Source organism: Limulus polyphemus, unplaced genomic scaffold (assembly GCF_000517525.1).
Source record: "Limulus polyphemus unplaced genomic scaffold, Limulus_polyphemus-2.1.2 Scaffold83, whole genome shotgun sequence".
NCBI lineage: Eukaryota > Metazoa > Arthropoda > Merostomata > Xiphosura > Limulidae > Limulus > Limulus polyphemus.
In genome coordinates, this window is record NW_013665693.1 from 284,509 (window position 1) to 300,668 (window position 16,160).

Here is a 16,160-nt window from a genome sequence, read left to right on the forward strand (position 1 = left end):
TTTTAATGAATATTAAATCTACAACTTTTGTCCCCATTTTCTTGTAATAATAATTTATGATTGTGTGGCAGCTAAGCATCGGTAGAATTATCGATGTACTGTTGTCTATGATGATGATGAATCTACAACAGTGCATAAAGCTAACAACTAATGTTTGTGTGTTCCATAAGTGAGATATACTCTGTTCTTTTTTAATGTTTCTGTTATTGTTTCTGGTATTGGTTAAAATATTTACTATGTCTAGTGTTATTATGTTTATCATTACTATACTTTTATTAGAGATTGTTTTGCATTGTTAACTTAGTAAGTGAATTTTGGACCAATCTAAATCTCCTAAGCTTACTGAACCTTATGAGTTATTATTGGATTTATGGCCAAAAATATAGTTAACAATGAGAGTACCCAAATTGTGAATCACTATATTCTAAACTTTATAAGAAAGTGAGAAAACTGTATTTAATTAGCTATATTTATTACCAGGTTGATTTTTAGTTTTGCAGTGATCAGAAGTTGTTATTTATTATGCTGAAGTAGTTAATTTTTTGTACGATGTAACAGTAGTATAACTTGTGGATGTTCAGATCCCATGACCAATACTTTTTTTTTTATTTGTATGATGTTTTCAGGCTTAGTTAATGGTAGCTGATAGGATGGATCAAAGACAAAACTTATCAAGATCTGAATCAAACAGCGCAGCCACAGAAAATCCATCCTTCTTTGAAAAGTTATTCTGTAGAGGTGCTACTCAAAGAAAAGGAAAGAAGTACAGAAAAGTTGTGGCAAATCTTGCCTTTTCAGGATCGCACTCTTCCAAAAGTCACCCTCATTATGGATATGCCAACAATAGAATACGCACCACAAAATATACTCTTCTTTCTTTTATCCCTAAAAACTTGTTTGAACAGTTTCACAGACTTGCCAATTTGTACTTCCTTGGAATTGTACTTCTGAATTGGCTACCTCAGATTAATGCATTTGGAAAAGAAGTTGCCATGATACCTGTAGTTTTTGTACTTGGTGTAACTGCTGTTAAAGATGCTTTTGAGGATCATCGTCGTTACCTGTCTGATAAGAGAGTTAACAACTTGACATGTAGAGTGTACAGTCGGTAAGTTGACATACTCTGACATTTCTGTTATTTTAGATTTGTCTTCAAAAGAGGATGAGCTTTGAGTATATTTCTGGGAGCTTTCCAGCTTCTGAGAGATGAATATCATTTTATAGTTGAGCATAATCATCAAGCTTAAGTGGCAAAAATAAATCTGTGGTAATTTGAGATTGCACTTTAATATATTTATCTTTTTCTTCTTAAAAAATACAAAATTTTCTAATAAACTAATTTCCACAAAATTAAATGGTTTTGGGGTTACACATAAATTTTTTAGTGTTTCATTCAAGATTATTTAAAAAATTGGCAGATTGTCCTTAACACATAAAATATTTTATAAAAGGTAGGAGTTCTGTATTCTTGATTATGAAGAGTTACATTGTAGACTTGTGCTGACCAACAAATGGTGTTTCCTTCACAGATTTATTTAATGTAATAACTTAGCTCATACAAGAGAGAGGGTTATGTATAAAAGAAGTTGTCTGTCCAGGTACAGTACTTGTGGTTTGACCTTCATTGTATCATGTTATTGCAAGAGAAAGTCAAGGTAGTTTAATGTATAAAGGCTGACCTAAATTCTGTATCATGCTGTACTTTTGTAAGAAATGTACAACACTATATGCAGACACAAACAGTTTAATTAGTTTGGTGAAGTATTTTCAACATGTACATGGTAAGACCTGAAGAACTAATTACTTCTTTCAGAAACAAAATATTTGCTTACGTTGGAAAAATTAGAAAATGCTTATTTATTATTAATATGATCATCTGATTTAGTTTCTACTTTACACAAAAAATATCAAAATTGAGTAATAAAAGTTATACATTTCTAACTAATTGAAATAATTCAGATTTGGAATTTAGTAAATACTGATATACCTTGTATATTTACTACCACAATCTAAAAAGTATCTCTGGTAACGCATTATAATAGTATTTCTTTAGAGTAATGATAGTGAATTGTAAGATAAGCTTTCTCATATTACACAGTGTTCAGGTAATGGGTTTTTCCCAAGGTTCTATAGGATTCCCATAGGATTTGTAGCCCCTCCCCCTTTTTTGAGCTTACTCATATTATATACAGTGTACAAGTAGTGTGTTTTCCTTTAAAGTTCTGTAAAAGTTCCACATTATTCATAGCCTTTTTTTTTGAAGAAGTAAAACTTAATGGTTTTATTAAATAAATTAGAACAATTTAAGTAACTTAAAGTAATATGAGTACAGACAAATTTGCAATTTTTATTTGCTATGCCAACCAAACTTATACCAATCGTAAACTATCCGTGTTCATGATTGGCTTCAATAATTTACAAGCTACTCCCTTATGCTTATTTTTCAAAGTGGTCTGGTTTTGATGGATGCGATACTGTTTTTATAACACTGGTTGAAATAGCAGTTGTAAAACAATTAGTTATTATTAGTGCAACAGTGTATATTCTTTAAACTATTACCACATGCAGAATAATAACTATATCAACATTGTCTGAGAAAAAAAAAAGATAGAGATGGCCAACACACATTGAATAAAATAATCTTTCAATCTTTTTTAGGCTAACTTACATTTTTCTGAAGTTTTCTTAAAATGTTAATAAAACAACTTCAATTACATTTAAAGATGCTTTTTCGAGCACACACAACCTATCATTGTTGACATTTTACATTGTATAGGTCTTGGACATTTAAGTTCATCTAGCTACTGATGTTAGATAATAAATATCCGATGAAAGACATTGTATTCTTAGTTCTTGTTAGTAGTTTGAAGAAAAATATTTTTTCTTTGAGTAGAAATTAAAAATAATGTGTGAAAATAGTACTAAAATATCATGGGAGATTTCTGAGTTCTGTAATTGTAAGATTTGAGTAAATAATGTGTAAATTCTTGTAAATGTTAAGTACAAGTTATTACATATATATGTGCAACAAGCATTTTACTTCTAACAATAGATTGTATCAGTAAAACTTATCTGTCACTTATGATATAATGAAGGCTCAACAGGGTGCAACTTGTATGAAGTTTAATGACTAAGACAAGTCACAATTTTAAAAAGTAATTCAGAGTAGTAAATAACATTTTATTTAAAAGTGAGAAATCAACTATAAGAGTTTGAAACAAATGAAGCTTAAAAATATGAAATAAAAACAAAAATGAAGGTATACAGCTGGCTTTTAAATAAGCATTTGAGTTACATCTTACTAAAGTACTTGTACCACTGGATAATTTTAAAGGAACAGCTTTTAATGGCCATTTTTACTTTTTTTGTGGATTTTATATTTCTGTAAAGATGAACACTTATTTCTTACATGTGCAGAACTGAAATTATTCATGTAAATAATGAGAGAAAAGGACAAAAGTGCAAGACCCCCCCTATTACATGAAAGTAAACTCCACCAGAGTATAGGCACATGTTGATAGTTTATGTTGTGATTGATTAACATCCAACCTGTCAGAATGTGTCATACTAGTACAAAAATTATAAAAGTATAGTCAGTCATACCATGCATAGAAATAGTGTGGTTCCAGCCATGGCTTGCAGTAGTGAAATGCTACATGATAAGCATTTAGAAATTAAAGTTTTGGCTAGTTAAGGATACTCCGTGGGAAAAACTGTGAAAAGGCTCCATGTTTCAGTAGGATTTTTTATGCAAGAATGTAGAGGCCACACTTCCATTAGTGAATGTCCTGGCATATTATACACCCAGAGTTATCCTTTGGATGGCAAACATTAATTGTATGGAAGGCTCAGGGGCATCCCTGCTTTGATCCTCTTTGTCAGTAGGCCTAAAAAATATTGGATCTTTGACTGACCCTAATTTATTGCTGTAACCCTAAAAAAAACTTTCAGTGTAGTTGAATTAAGTATTTGATATGGGCTTAAAAATTTAATACTTAATTGTACTGAACTCAAGTAAATCACAAGTAAGTCAATTTATACCATTGGCACAGTGAAGCATCATATGATTGTTTGGTTATTGTTTGTAACACGTATTAGATGTATACCAAGAAATACTGTACACACACGCACAGATAAGACATTTAATAGATGTCTAGTCCAAATGACCTGATTTGAAACATGCACTGGGATAAAGTTGCATGATTACAATAACATTTAGCAGTGTTCTGAGACCTCCAAGTTTTCGAATGGTACTTACAAAATTGATGCCCTGCAAGTTCCAGATTTTCAGTTTTTGAAAATTAGTGGAAGTGCTGAGAGGGTATGTGAAACTGTAACAGTTGATAATAGAAGTGATTGAGGTATAAAAATGATGGTAAAAATGTTCGAATATTCTTGACAGTTGAGGTTCTATGTGAATGTATCATAAAACTTCAGGAGGTTGAAAGGTGGCCAGATAACTTGTATGAATTATGGAAGGGTATTCCACAGTTGTACATTGATAAACTGTATGACATCACAAGACAGTGTATAATACTGTGTGTAAATCAAAGAACTCGCATACAAAATACTATTGCATTACACAGCGTATCAGTGTTTATTTTGTATTTTCTGTAATATTCTTTTGCACCATTCATAAGTTCACAATCCAGTTGCTATTACTTGTGCATTTTTGTAATTGTTTCAAGTGGTATATTTTTTATTAAGTTTTCTGTCTGTATATTAAACTGTAATACATTTTTAATTTATAAAAGATTGAGTCAGGGGTATACAGATTATCTCTTTATAGCTAAGCCAACTCTTAGAATGGGAAAGCTCAGTAACTGCACAATTTATAGAGAATAAAATAAGCCAAGCTAGGCTGTAATGTAACATTATATTAAGGTAACAGTTGGTGCATTACTTGAGCTTGATGATGATAGCTGTTTTTTTCTACCGGATAGTCATGCATGATGGGTTCTATGTTTTATTTAGCACAACAAGACTAGTAAAATTTTGAATGACATGCAGGTACTTTCCTTTTGCAAATTATGTATCTTCAAAACAAAAAAGTGAAAATTTCACCATGAAAATAGGTTTAAATGCATATATGTTTTGTACATATAGCTATATACTTCTTGAGAGAGCTATTAATATTTCTTTAAGATAAAACAAATGTAATGTATTTCATAAAATCAATAAAACTCTCTTATGAATTGCTCAGAAGTAAAGTTGTGTTTTTGGTGTTTCTTGTATGCTGAATAAGTTGATGTGTGTAGAGGAAGTTTCTGCTGGAATGCTTCGTTATACATGTACATTTTGTATACGCTTTAACAGTACAACTGAAACTAATTTACTGTTAACATGTTCATTGGAAAACTGTCTGTTTTTTTTTTGGCCATTGGAATCATTGTATTTTTTATAGTTTGAGTTTTTACTTTGTCTTCCTTAAAATACAAATCTATGTGAAAATGTTAATATTTGATACAGAATTATTTTTAACAAATCACTTTTCTGTGGATTAAGTAAAACTTTGACTTTTCCACCCAATAGAGCCATCAGCTCCAAATTCAGTAGTTTGCTTATATGCTATCCAGTACCTGCATAAAAATTATTCCATTAAAATTGAAATATTTAATAAGTTATTGCATCACAGATAAAGCATTTGAATGTGAAGACAAGAAATAACAAATTCTCCTTCAAATTTCAAAATGCTCTGAATTGTTCATTCTGGTCAGTGAAAGCTTTCAACACAAGGAATTGCTTGGGGCCTTAATCTTTTAGGGGTTTTACACTGTTGAGGTAAAAGAGTGGTCTTTTTGTTTGTCGAATCTTTCACTTGCAACAAAATATGTAATAATTAATCGTTTAAGTACATTTAGGCACCTAATTTTCCTTTAATTATTATTATCATTCTGGATAAGTCATCTCAGTGTGCAACCTAGGTGGATTATATGATCCGACTATCATTTTCCATGGAGCCTGACATATGCTGAGGCCAGTACTTTCTTCTGCTCAACTTGTGGGATATCTTGTACAAATATTGATTACTTTGTTTTTACTGCTTTTGAGAGTCTAAGTTTGTATTTCTACAAATGATGTTCACAGGCTAATATGTAGTGTATTATCTTAACATTGGTTATTCTTTCATTAACTTAACTGGGTTTGGAAGTTTTAAGGATGAAGACAAAGGTGCTCTTTGTTGCTTAGTGTAGCTGTTTGTTGAGAGTTGTACTTAGCAATGAACCACTATCATCAAACTTCTTAAGTTTCAAGTGCTATAAACAAAATATTGTTTAGATGCAGATATCTATTCTAAATTTATGAGTATAACTGCAATGATGTGTAAACAAACATAATGATTTTGACAATTTGTATCGGTAACTAGGAAAAAAATGCAATTAACACCATAGATTCAAAATTTAATATAGTGTGGGTTTTTCAAAATGTAGAGGTATGCAAGAAAAGATTTTTTTTTTTTGTCTACTTAATTTTTCAAAATCAGCTTAGTTTCCAAAATCAATAAGTCACTGTATATAGTTTAGAAGCTGTAAGATAAATTGACGAAATAATTTTTTTTTCATGTCATCTGTATAAAGTCTGATGATAAAATTAAAATGTTTATGCTAGTTATTTCATTTACATCAAATGAATCTCTGACATGTTAGTATTTGTCCTTGACCTCTGGTGTATACATTAAGGTTTTCTTCTAGAAAAACAAGCTTGTCTTTATGTTAAATAGTGATAAACGTATTTTACTGTCTAACATTGGAAATATTTGGAGATAAATTGGCCTAACTGTGTAATTTTATCCTGTCTTCAAGAGCTTCATATCTAGTTACACATGTTTATGGTGGTTAAAAAATTGACAGATTGTTGAGAGACTAGTTAAAAGCATTAATTTAAGTATGTTCTGTAAGTTACTTCTAAAGTACTAGAAATTTGTTTATAAGATCTTGTGAAATTTGTATATGGAATAATAAGCATTGGCTATTGACCGTCTTTGTGTATACATAACCTGTAGGGTCACTTCATAGCAAATCACCCTAAAAAGTTTGAATTCAGAACAATACCATGTTCATTTTACACCAGACTCTGTGAATAGCAATATTTCAAACAAAGAGTATGTATATAAAACATGTTCAGCATTATCATGTCAAAGGATCAAAATTATTGAGACATTATGATTTGATCAGTGGATTACCCTTTCTGTTTTAAATCAATAATTTTTTTTCATAAGTTATTTGTACTAGCAACTTACGTGTGATTTTGTGGAAAATTGCACGAGAATTCCAAAAATGTTATATAAAATGCTTTTATAAAATAATAAGCAGTGATACTACCCTTTGAGAGTTTTGACCTTGGAATGAAACCCCCTAAAATAAAAAATCTGAATCCAACATAATTTGAATTTTGGTGGTGTTAAGCAAATCTCTGGATGTGCTCAGTCAAACTACTAATAAGTGTAATTTTCTATATTGGACTTAACTTCTATAACTTTTGATTAGTTAAGTATTTTGTTATTCTTCTTGAGTATGAGGTACTTATTTTCTATATTTTGTTCACCTGGAAGTTGATGGAGAAAACGATCATAATTCCTATAAATAGAAAATTAAACGGTTTCAAACTCAGCAGGATTAGTTATATGCATGGTTCATTTTGTATAATTTTTTAAAATTCATTTTGAAACAAACTTTCAGTAGATCTGGACAATTTTGAATGTTTCAATGTACATAGAGAGTGTGCTGCAATGAATTATTTTCTGTAATGAATACTTCATGTATAGCTCTTTGGATTACCCATGATCTCGTATCTGAAGCAAGTATGTGCACTGTTTCATATGAGTATGACACTTCGAAATTAAATAGTGTGTGATGTATGCAAATAGTTAAGTCTGTTGATTATGTATCTGTTGCTGCTGTTAAACTTTTTGAATTTTGAAACAGCCCCTCTCCCTTCTCAGTTGTTCAAAGATTTAAGGTTTCCCTGTTCTTGTGTTTTTTTTTATTTGGCTCCTTCTAGTGTCTTCCGTGATTTTTGATCCTCTAAAGCTAACCAAGTTGATGTCTTACAGATTTGGGTAAGATTTGTAAATTCTCTCACACACACACACACGCACAGCAGGTTATATTAAGCATTGATACTGATTATTCCTGAGATTATGTTTAATTTCTGAGTGCATGTTGCTTTTTAAATTTAGTTCAGTGGTTCTATTTATTGTGATTTGCTGGTCAATTCAGTTTTTTACAAAAGAAAATAAAAAAAAAATTGGCTAGTGTCTTCAGCAGAAAAATTAGGGTTAGAAGTTTTTGATGATGATAATATGTATAGGAGTGTGTGTGTGTTTTTGTCTTCACTCAAGATCATCTGCCTTCATCACAGAAAAACATTATTGAAGTTTTCTGCCCATAGAAAAAATGTTGTAACTCTTTTGGAAAACCATAGAACTGCTGATGCAGTTTATTAAAAATAAATTGACTTCATCCTCTACAACAAAATAAAACATGTTGCTTCCATTTCTGTTCCAAGGGAGGAACTATGCAGAACATAACAGTGAAACTCATATTGTGGGTCTGTTTGAATTTAACTGGGTGCTCCTATTGAATTGCAGGCAAGTTTATCTCATGCAAAGCTACTGTTATCTAACATCTCAGTTTCTTTTCTCAAGTGAAAAATTGCAAAAATGTGTTTGGAGCCTCCCATTGATGTCCTGATTCTAACACCAGAGAATAGTGAAATGAGTTGTAAATTGTTGTAAATTGGAGATTGGACTGGTTGGGTGATTTGCAATGATGACTGTTTAGTCAAAAAGGGATTTAAGTTTAATAATTGTTTTTCCTAAGAACTAACTTTATAAAACTGTGCAAAATATCTTCAAACTTTTAACTTAATAAAATAAGTCAATCCAGATATTTAAACACTCAGAAAGAAGTGATTCTGCAGAAACAAGGTCTAAGTCTAAGATCCAAAACTTGTATTTAATATTAAGGTTTTAGTTATAACTTGTAATTTCAGAAAGAATTTTATTCAAGCAACATGGAACTTTTTTTTCAAAAGAGGAAGTTAAAATACTTATTTAAAAAAGGAATTTCAGCAGGCCAGTATCCTTCTTTTAGTAGCATAGTGACCAATATGTATTTTGTTAACTGATTCTGTCCTAACAATACTTCATATAACTTTAATAATTTCTTAACAAATTTCAAAAATCTGGAATATTCCTTACTCACTTAGTCCTGCTTCCACTCAATTTAAAACACCCAACATAAGGTTTCAATATATTTTTGGGGTTATGAGTAATTTATGTCTATCTTCTTTCAATTTGTTACAATGTAAGTCAAGCCTTGTTGATTCATTTGATGAACAATACTTCTATGTTTGTTAATTTACTGATTTATTTCATGATCAATATTTCCATCCTGATTCATTTGATGAACAAAGGAGTGAACAGTTTTTCACTTTCTTTCTGTGAAACCAGTATTGTATTCAAAATGTTTTAAAATCTGGTGATTGTGGCAATTTAAAAAAATTAAAGCATTTGTTTCTTTAAATGTATCCAGACAATGAGGAATGGTTTTAACATACTATATGTAGCAAGAATATATAAAAAATCATGTTTTAATTTTTCTATTACATTTAATGTACAAATTATGAGTGATATTCTGTTTTGCTTTAAATTCAATGTGAAGTTTAGGTACCATTTAAAAAAAATCTTACATGAACGTATCATTGTTAATAGTTTTTCCAATAAACTTAATGATTTTTTTCCGTTGTTAATTGTTTTAAAATATTTGTTTATAGCTTTATCTTGAAGCATGTCAGATATAGAATACTTCATTCACATATTTTGTTTCCAGGGTGAGTTCTAAAAACATAAAGATGGTTTAGAAAAAGTGAAAAATCATCTGCATTAAATTTTCAGATTATCTTTATAATCTAAGCCACTGGCTGGTATTTTTCACATTATCAAGCTTTCATTTTTTAGACAAGAAACAAGTTGCTGGTACAGTGTCACAAGTATTTCTGTTTTAGAGAGATTTGCAACAGATGTACATCTACAGGTATATGATTAAGTATAGGATTTTACCTAAGGCTGTTAGATTCTTGCAGTGTCTTTCTGTACCTGACTTGCAACTTTCACATTCTTAAAGTGAAAAGCACAAAGACAGTTAGTAACATGCCGTAATAGGCATAACTGTACATGTTTTCATGATACCTGTACCAACCAAGCTTGTGTGAAATCCAGGTGTGGTATTCATATGGGTCACTGGTGAAGCTTTTCCCTGCAGTACCTGAGTTTTTATTGAGGTCATTGGCACTTGCAGTGAAGGTGGCCTTTGCTACTTAGAATTCTCTGCTAACATGTGTGTTGTTTGTTAGCTGCATTGTTGATCTCACTTTGCATATGCATGTATATGTGTGTAGCAGTATAAATATTAAATGTTTGTATTTCTATTCTGGTTATAAGGTTACCATTTGGTAATTTTGGACTCATTTATATTGATTTTTATAGTTGAACTTTTTTTACATATGGGTCCTATATAAACTAAGAACATATATGTTAAATGGAATAACTGTGGATTGAGGGATGAGGATAATGTACATCTTTTCTTACAGGTATATGAAAGGTTGAAATATTTTTATACGCTGTAGAAATTGAACATTTAGCGAATTACATAAAATTTAAAATTTGCATATATATAATTAACACTGGATTCTAGTGTTATTTGAAATATATTTGTTTAGAAGTGTTCATGTGTTACCATTTTATTAAAATAACCAGATTTTATTTAAAATGTTTTTTTTAATTATCTATAAAAACAACAACATCTTTACATATGTTTTAATGTGGCAAACTATAGACCATATTTAAACAGTAAAGAAGTTGAATAGTAAAAAAATTGGATAGCTATGCTAACTTATCTGAATTTACGTGTAATTACTCCAAAAAAAAACAATCAAAATGTAAGATAAAGCAAGGAGGATTTTTAGTTGGAAAAAACCCATTTGCCAACTGAACAAGTGCCAAGTAATGGTAATAGTGTTATTAGCAAAATTAAGTTTTGTGAATTTTTATTTAGTAAAATGTTACATACATGAAGGATGCATATTTAAATTCACAGATGAAAAGTTACTTTAAAATTCTGGTACATTTGTAAGGGGGAATGGGATTCGAAAAATTGCCCACCTAGTGAAAACATACACGTGAACTCATCATACCTCTTTTATCATGATGATGTGTGAACTACATTATATTAATGTGAAATAAATAGCTTCTCATCCAATTGGATATAGCAGGTTTAGTATGGTTGACATATTATTATATTCTTCTTTAGTTTCACAAGTTCTTATGTTTATTTATAGAAACTTTCACATAGATTTCTTTTTAGCATAAACATATCAATCACAATTTTGATATGATGCAGAGATTTTTTTCCAATTTGACAAATATATGGAAATTGAACCACTTTCATTGTAATAGAAAGCAAAATACCCCCTTCCCCTCTTAATGTTTCTAAAATTAAAACTGACTTTGAAGATTTCCAGTACAATTAAACCTTTGAACTGAAGCTATAAAGTAATTGTAAATGATTAAATAAATAAAAAAAAGCCATGTTGAAACAGTTTTGATGTTTTTTTACTTTTACTAAAATGGCTGCAAATGCTTACATTTAAAAGAAAGAAAAAGCCCTTGGCTATTTTTTATGGAGTCAATGAATGAAATGTTATTTCCAATAGCTTTTTCAAGTAAAATTTAAGAAAATATTTTGTACTACCACTAGTTCTTAAAAGAAGGGGTGATGTAGGAGATTTTTGGGGTAAAATCTGTCAACCATGTGAAAACTAGTTCTGAACATCTACTGATTAGGTGATACTTGTTTAGAGTGAAGAAACTGAGTATGCTGATTGCTTCATTCGGGTGCCATTTCGGCAAGAACTATTGGACATAGTCTAATTAAATTCTACTTAATTTTATGTTTTAAAGTAGGGATTGTGAAACTGAATTACAGATGGTTTGTTGTTTGTGAATTAATACATCCTTGCCATTCTGAAATAACTATTATTGTTATTATGTGACAACATTACAGAGTGAATTTATTTTGCAATAGTAGACAAAAGTTTAAGTGCACAAAATCAAATATATTTCATGTTGGTATTTAAATACTTTAGTCATTTTTTAAGTTAGTATGTATGGTTGAACCTGACTATGGTTTAAAAACAAATCACTATGACTTTTGGTCAAGGTCCTACTAAAGCAAAATTATGCATAATACAGGCTAAGTAAGTGCAATTAAGAAAACCGAATTCTGCAAAAAACTTGTGTAAACCATGTGTTGTTATAATAAATATTTTGGCAAGCTGGTATTTTGCATGCATGGACCAACAGTAGTATATTACTAGAATTTCAGTAATTGTGGTATCTTGGTTTAAAAAAGGAGATGTTATTTAAGATAAATAAGCAGTAAATCAGGCTTCTGTAACATATAAATGTAGTATTGATTGGTATTCTTTGTCTAGTACACAGAATTGTTTGGTTCTAAGAAAAATTGCTTTCAGTTGATGCCAAAAACCTTAATTAAAATTTAACATATTTGTTTGAGAACACAAACTTTTATTTCCTTGTTTGATTAAATTTTTTATCTTTACAGTATCATCTTCCTATGCTAAAATTTTGGTATTTTTGTTTTTGAGAAAGTTTATTTAACCATAAGTTCAGTAACTTTAGTTAATTATTGTAACTGTGATAATAACAAGTAGCTTTTAAAAGTACATAAAGTAAGTAGTCAAGCCTATGATGTGCTGTAGTATTTCACAACAACAAGTTAATTTTACTTTCTGGTCCAGTGAACTGCACATTCTTATCGTGGATTGTGACTATATCTGGAAGATTAGTGAACTTTTCTAATCAACTAATCTTTGGGGCTCATTAGTCAGTTACATTTAAATAGTTGAAAATAGCAATAATCAGAAGCATTAGTATCGATTAATTTATTATTTTCAGAGTTGCGACACTAATTGAGTAAGCTGAACAACCTTGAATTAATCTAAAATCATAATGGCAATGTTTTGATTACTTGAAAATGGTAATAACCAGAAAACTTGTATTGATCAGTTGATTATTTTCATGATATTAATAAATTTAATAAAATTTTTGATTAACTGATTAACTTACACAACACTATTTATTTAATCAATGTTCATAGGTAATCAATTATATTGATTAATCAAGTTAATCACTCGGCTTTAACTGTTTCTTTGCATCACTAGATAATACTTTGTATGTGGTTTAGGTAAATATTTGTTTAAATATTTTACTGCTGGAGATCACTAAATTTATGGTTCTGGCACCTGTATTTTTGGGTCTAGAAGTCAAAGATTCTTATGTAAAAAAGCTAGTATAGGGCACTGTTTTGGATATGTGGCAAAAAAATAGGTAGATGGTATTGTTTATTTTAGAGCTTCTAAAAAGTTGTGAAAATTATAGTCAGAACTTAAAGAAATGCATAACTAAGGATGTCCTTAAGCTTTACACTGGCCATATCTCTAAAGAAGTAGATTGTAAATGACTTTGTCATACATATGTATATACTGAGATAGATGTATATTATATAGAGAAAATAAAACAAAATTTTTCTAAGTCAAAAGGATCCATTAGTTAAAATTATCAATATTATTTGAATTACTACATGAATTCATAACTAAGAAAATACAGGGTAGCCCAAAATTTTATTTCCTATTTCAAAATTTGATAATTAAATAACTAAGGAAATACAGCCTTAGAGATTTCAATATCTCGTTGCAAAACTCAAACACTTTTTATTTTCATGTCTTTTTTTCAGACCAGTAATTAGTGTTACCCTGAATAATGGCACTGTGTAAAAAAAGGCTCAATGCATTGTTTGGCGTGCAAAGACCAAGTCAATGACTGTGGTGCGCCGTAACTACAGATGCCAGTGCAGGAAAGAACCACCATTGAAACCAACTATCCAAGAGTGTATGAAGAAGTTCTTAGAGACAGGCAACATGTTACAGTTAGAGCTGGAAGGCCCTCTGTCAGTGATGAATGAATCGAACAAATATGTGAATTATTTCAGCATTACCCTCGAAAATTGCTTGGGCATGCTTCAAGAGAACTTAACATACAAAAACCATCTCTGCTCTGTATCATTCACAAGTGATTTAATCTGCATTCCTACAAACTTCAGTTGGTACAGGCACTGCAACCAGATGACAGACCAATGTGTAAGACACTTGCAGTGAATCTCCTTGACCACATAGATGAAGACAACACCTTTCTAGTTCATGTACTGTTTAGTGATGAGGCGACATTTCATACCATCAATAGTTATAATGTCCACATTGGTGTCTCGGAAAACCTCCATGACACCATTGAAATTGTGTATGATAGCCCAAAGGTGAATGTGTGGTGCAATCTCAGATTATTGAGCCTTTCTTGTTTGCTGAGAGCACTGTTACCAGGAATGTTTACCTTGACATGGTGGAACAATTTGTGGTCACACAACTTGAGGAAATGAAACCACGGATAATCCTTGAACAGGATGTTGCTCTACCTTACTGGAGTTTACTGGTACAATACTTTCAAGATAAGACAGTTTTGAGGTGATGGATTGGTCTAGGTGAGCCAATTCTGTGGACTCCACTAGACTTCTTTCTTTGGGGGAATGTTAAGGATATTGTGTATCTCACACTTGTAGCAAACATCACAGAGCTAAAGACAAGGATAATGGATGCCATTGCCACTGTAACTGTGGGCATGTTGTAGCAAACACGAACTGAAATTGAATATCGGTTAGATGTGCTGAAAGCCACTAATGGTACACATGTAGAAATCTATTGACATGTTAGTAAAGGTGTTTAAAATTGCATGGTTGTATTTCCTTAGTTATTTAATTATTACAACTTAAAATAAGAAAGATAATTTTGGACCATCCTGTATTGTAATTTTATTTTTTAAGTTAATTCAATCTAATTTTCTCCTTTAAAAGTTAAAGTTTTTAAGAGAATTATTTGGCTTTTTGTTAAGTGAAGTTTGTTGTCTCACCATTTTAGTAGACTTAATTAAGAGTGAATACCCTTACTGTATTAGTAAAACAGATATAGGTGTTGTAGTTTCAATAAATAAAGACTTTTCCTATAATTGTTCAAAGGGAAGACAGCCGGTATGTGAAAACTTTGTGGAAACATGTACAAGTAGGAGATATAGTGCATCTTTCTTGTAATGAAGTCATTCCTGCTGATATATTGCTGCTGAGGTCTAGTGATGACCAAGGGTTATGTTTCATAGAAACAGCTAACCTTGATGGAGAAAGCAATCTCAAACAGAGACATGTGATCCGAGGATATGCTGCCATGGTAAGACTAACAGACTGAATAATTATAAAAAATATATTATTTTAAAAGGTTTTACTGGATATAAGATATTATCTTGTTATCTAAACCATTGATATCTAGCAATATGCTTAGAAATAAAAGCAGTTTAGATATAATTGATATTGCTGGAAAGAACTTTACTGTTTTCGTATGCCCAGAATTGCTTATTTTCTAAACTAGTTAAAATCAACAAATTGGACAAACTCATTAGAGATTGTGTTCTCTTTTAAAGTTTTGCAGAGAATTTGTAAGTGAATGTTTTAAGACGAACAATTTTCAACAATAATGTATTAAGCCATATAATAAAAATATAGTAATAAGTATTATAACTGAAAACCATATATATATATTCATATAGGTAGGGTGATTTATTTTTATATTTTGCAACCATAACTATATAATATTTATTCTATGGTTGTAGGTTGGAAGGTTATATTACTTATTACATGTATTAAACCATGCAGGAAAGTATTATGGTTCCATTATGTATGCAGTATTTGCATTTATATTCCTTTGGGTGTATTATCTCATGTAAGTTACAAGGGTGGTTATGATCTGTAATCTAATATTTTTCTTTTTTTTTTCTATTTCTTAACCTTATAATTGAAATTTTGGAATTACTACCATTCCCACAAAAGCTGCCGATGATAGATGGTAGGTCAGCATGAACTTCTGTGGATATAAGTACCCAGGTCTTTGTTTTTTTTAATTTATTAGTATTTTTCTTCAGTCGCATGCATAATAGTTTTTCACTTAATTGAAAAAATTGTTCTATACATAACAGCATTTGG

The 16,160-nt window shown here is 30.4% G+C and overlaps 1 protein-coding gene across 3 annotated transcripts in view; it reads left to right on the forward strand.

Annotated features, from left to right (window-relative positions):
• LOC106467770 (probable phospholipid-transporting ATPase VD) overlaps positions 1–16,160 on the forward strand; it is a 66,323-nt gene that overhangs the window by 1,906 nt on the left and 48,257 nt on the right. For 2 of the 3 annotated variants that reach the window (XM_022396689.1, XM_022396696.1), the window contains exons 2-3: positions 627–1,108; positions 15,147–15,351. In XM_022396689.1, the coding sequence (XP_022252397.1) occupies positions 636–1,108; positions 15,147–15,351 (678 nt within the window). In that variant the 5' untranslated portion in view covers positions 627–635. Of the gene's footprint in view, positions 1–626; positions 1,109–15,146; positions 15,352–16,007; positions 16,024–16,160 lie in introns of those variants that run through there. The other variant, XM_022396701.1, reaches the window with a different exon arrangement.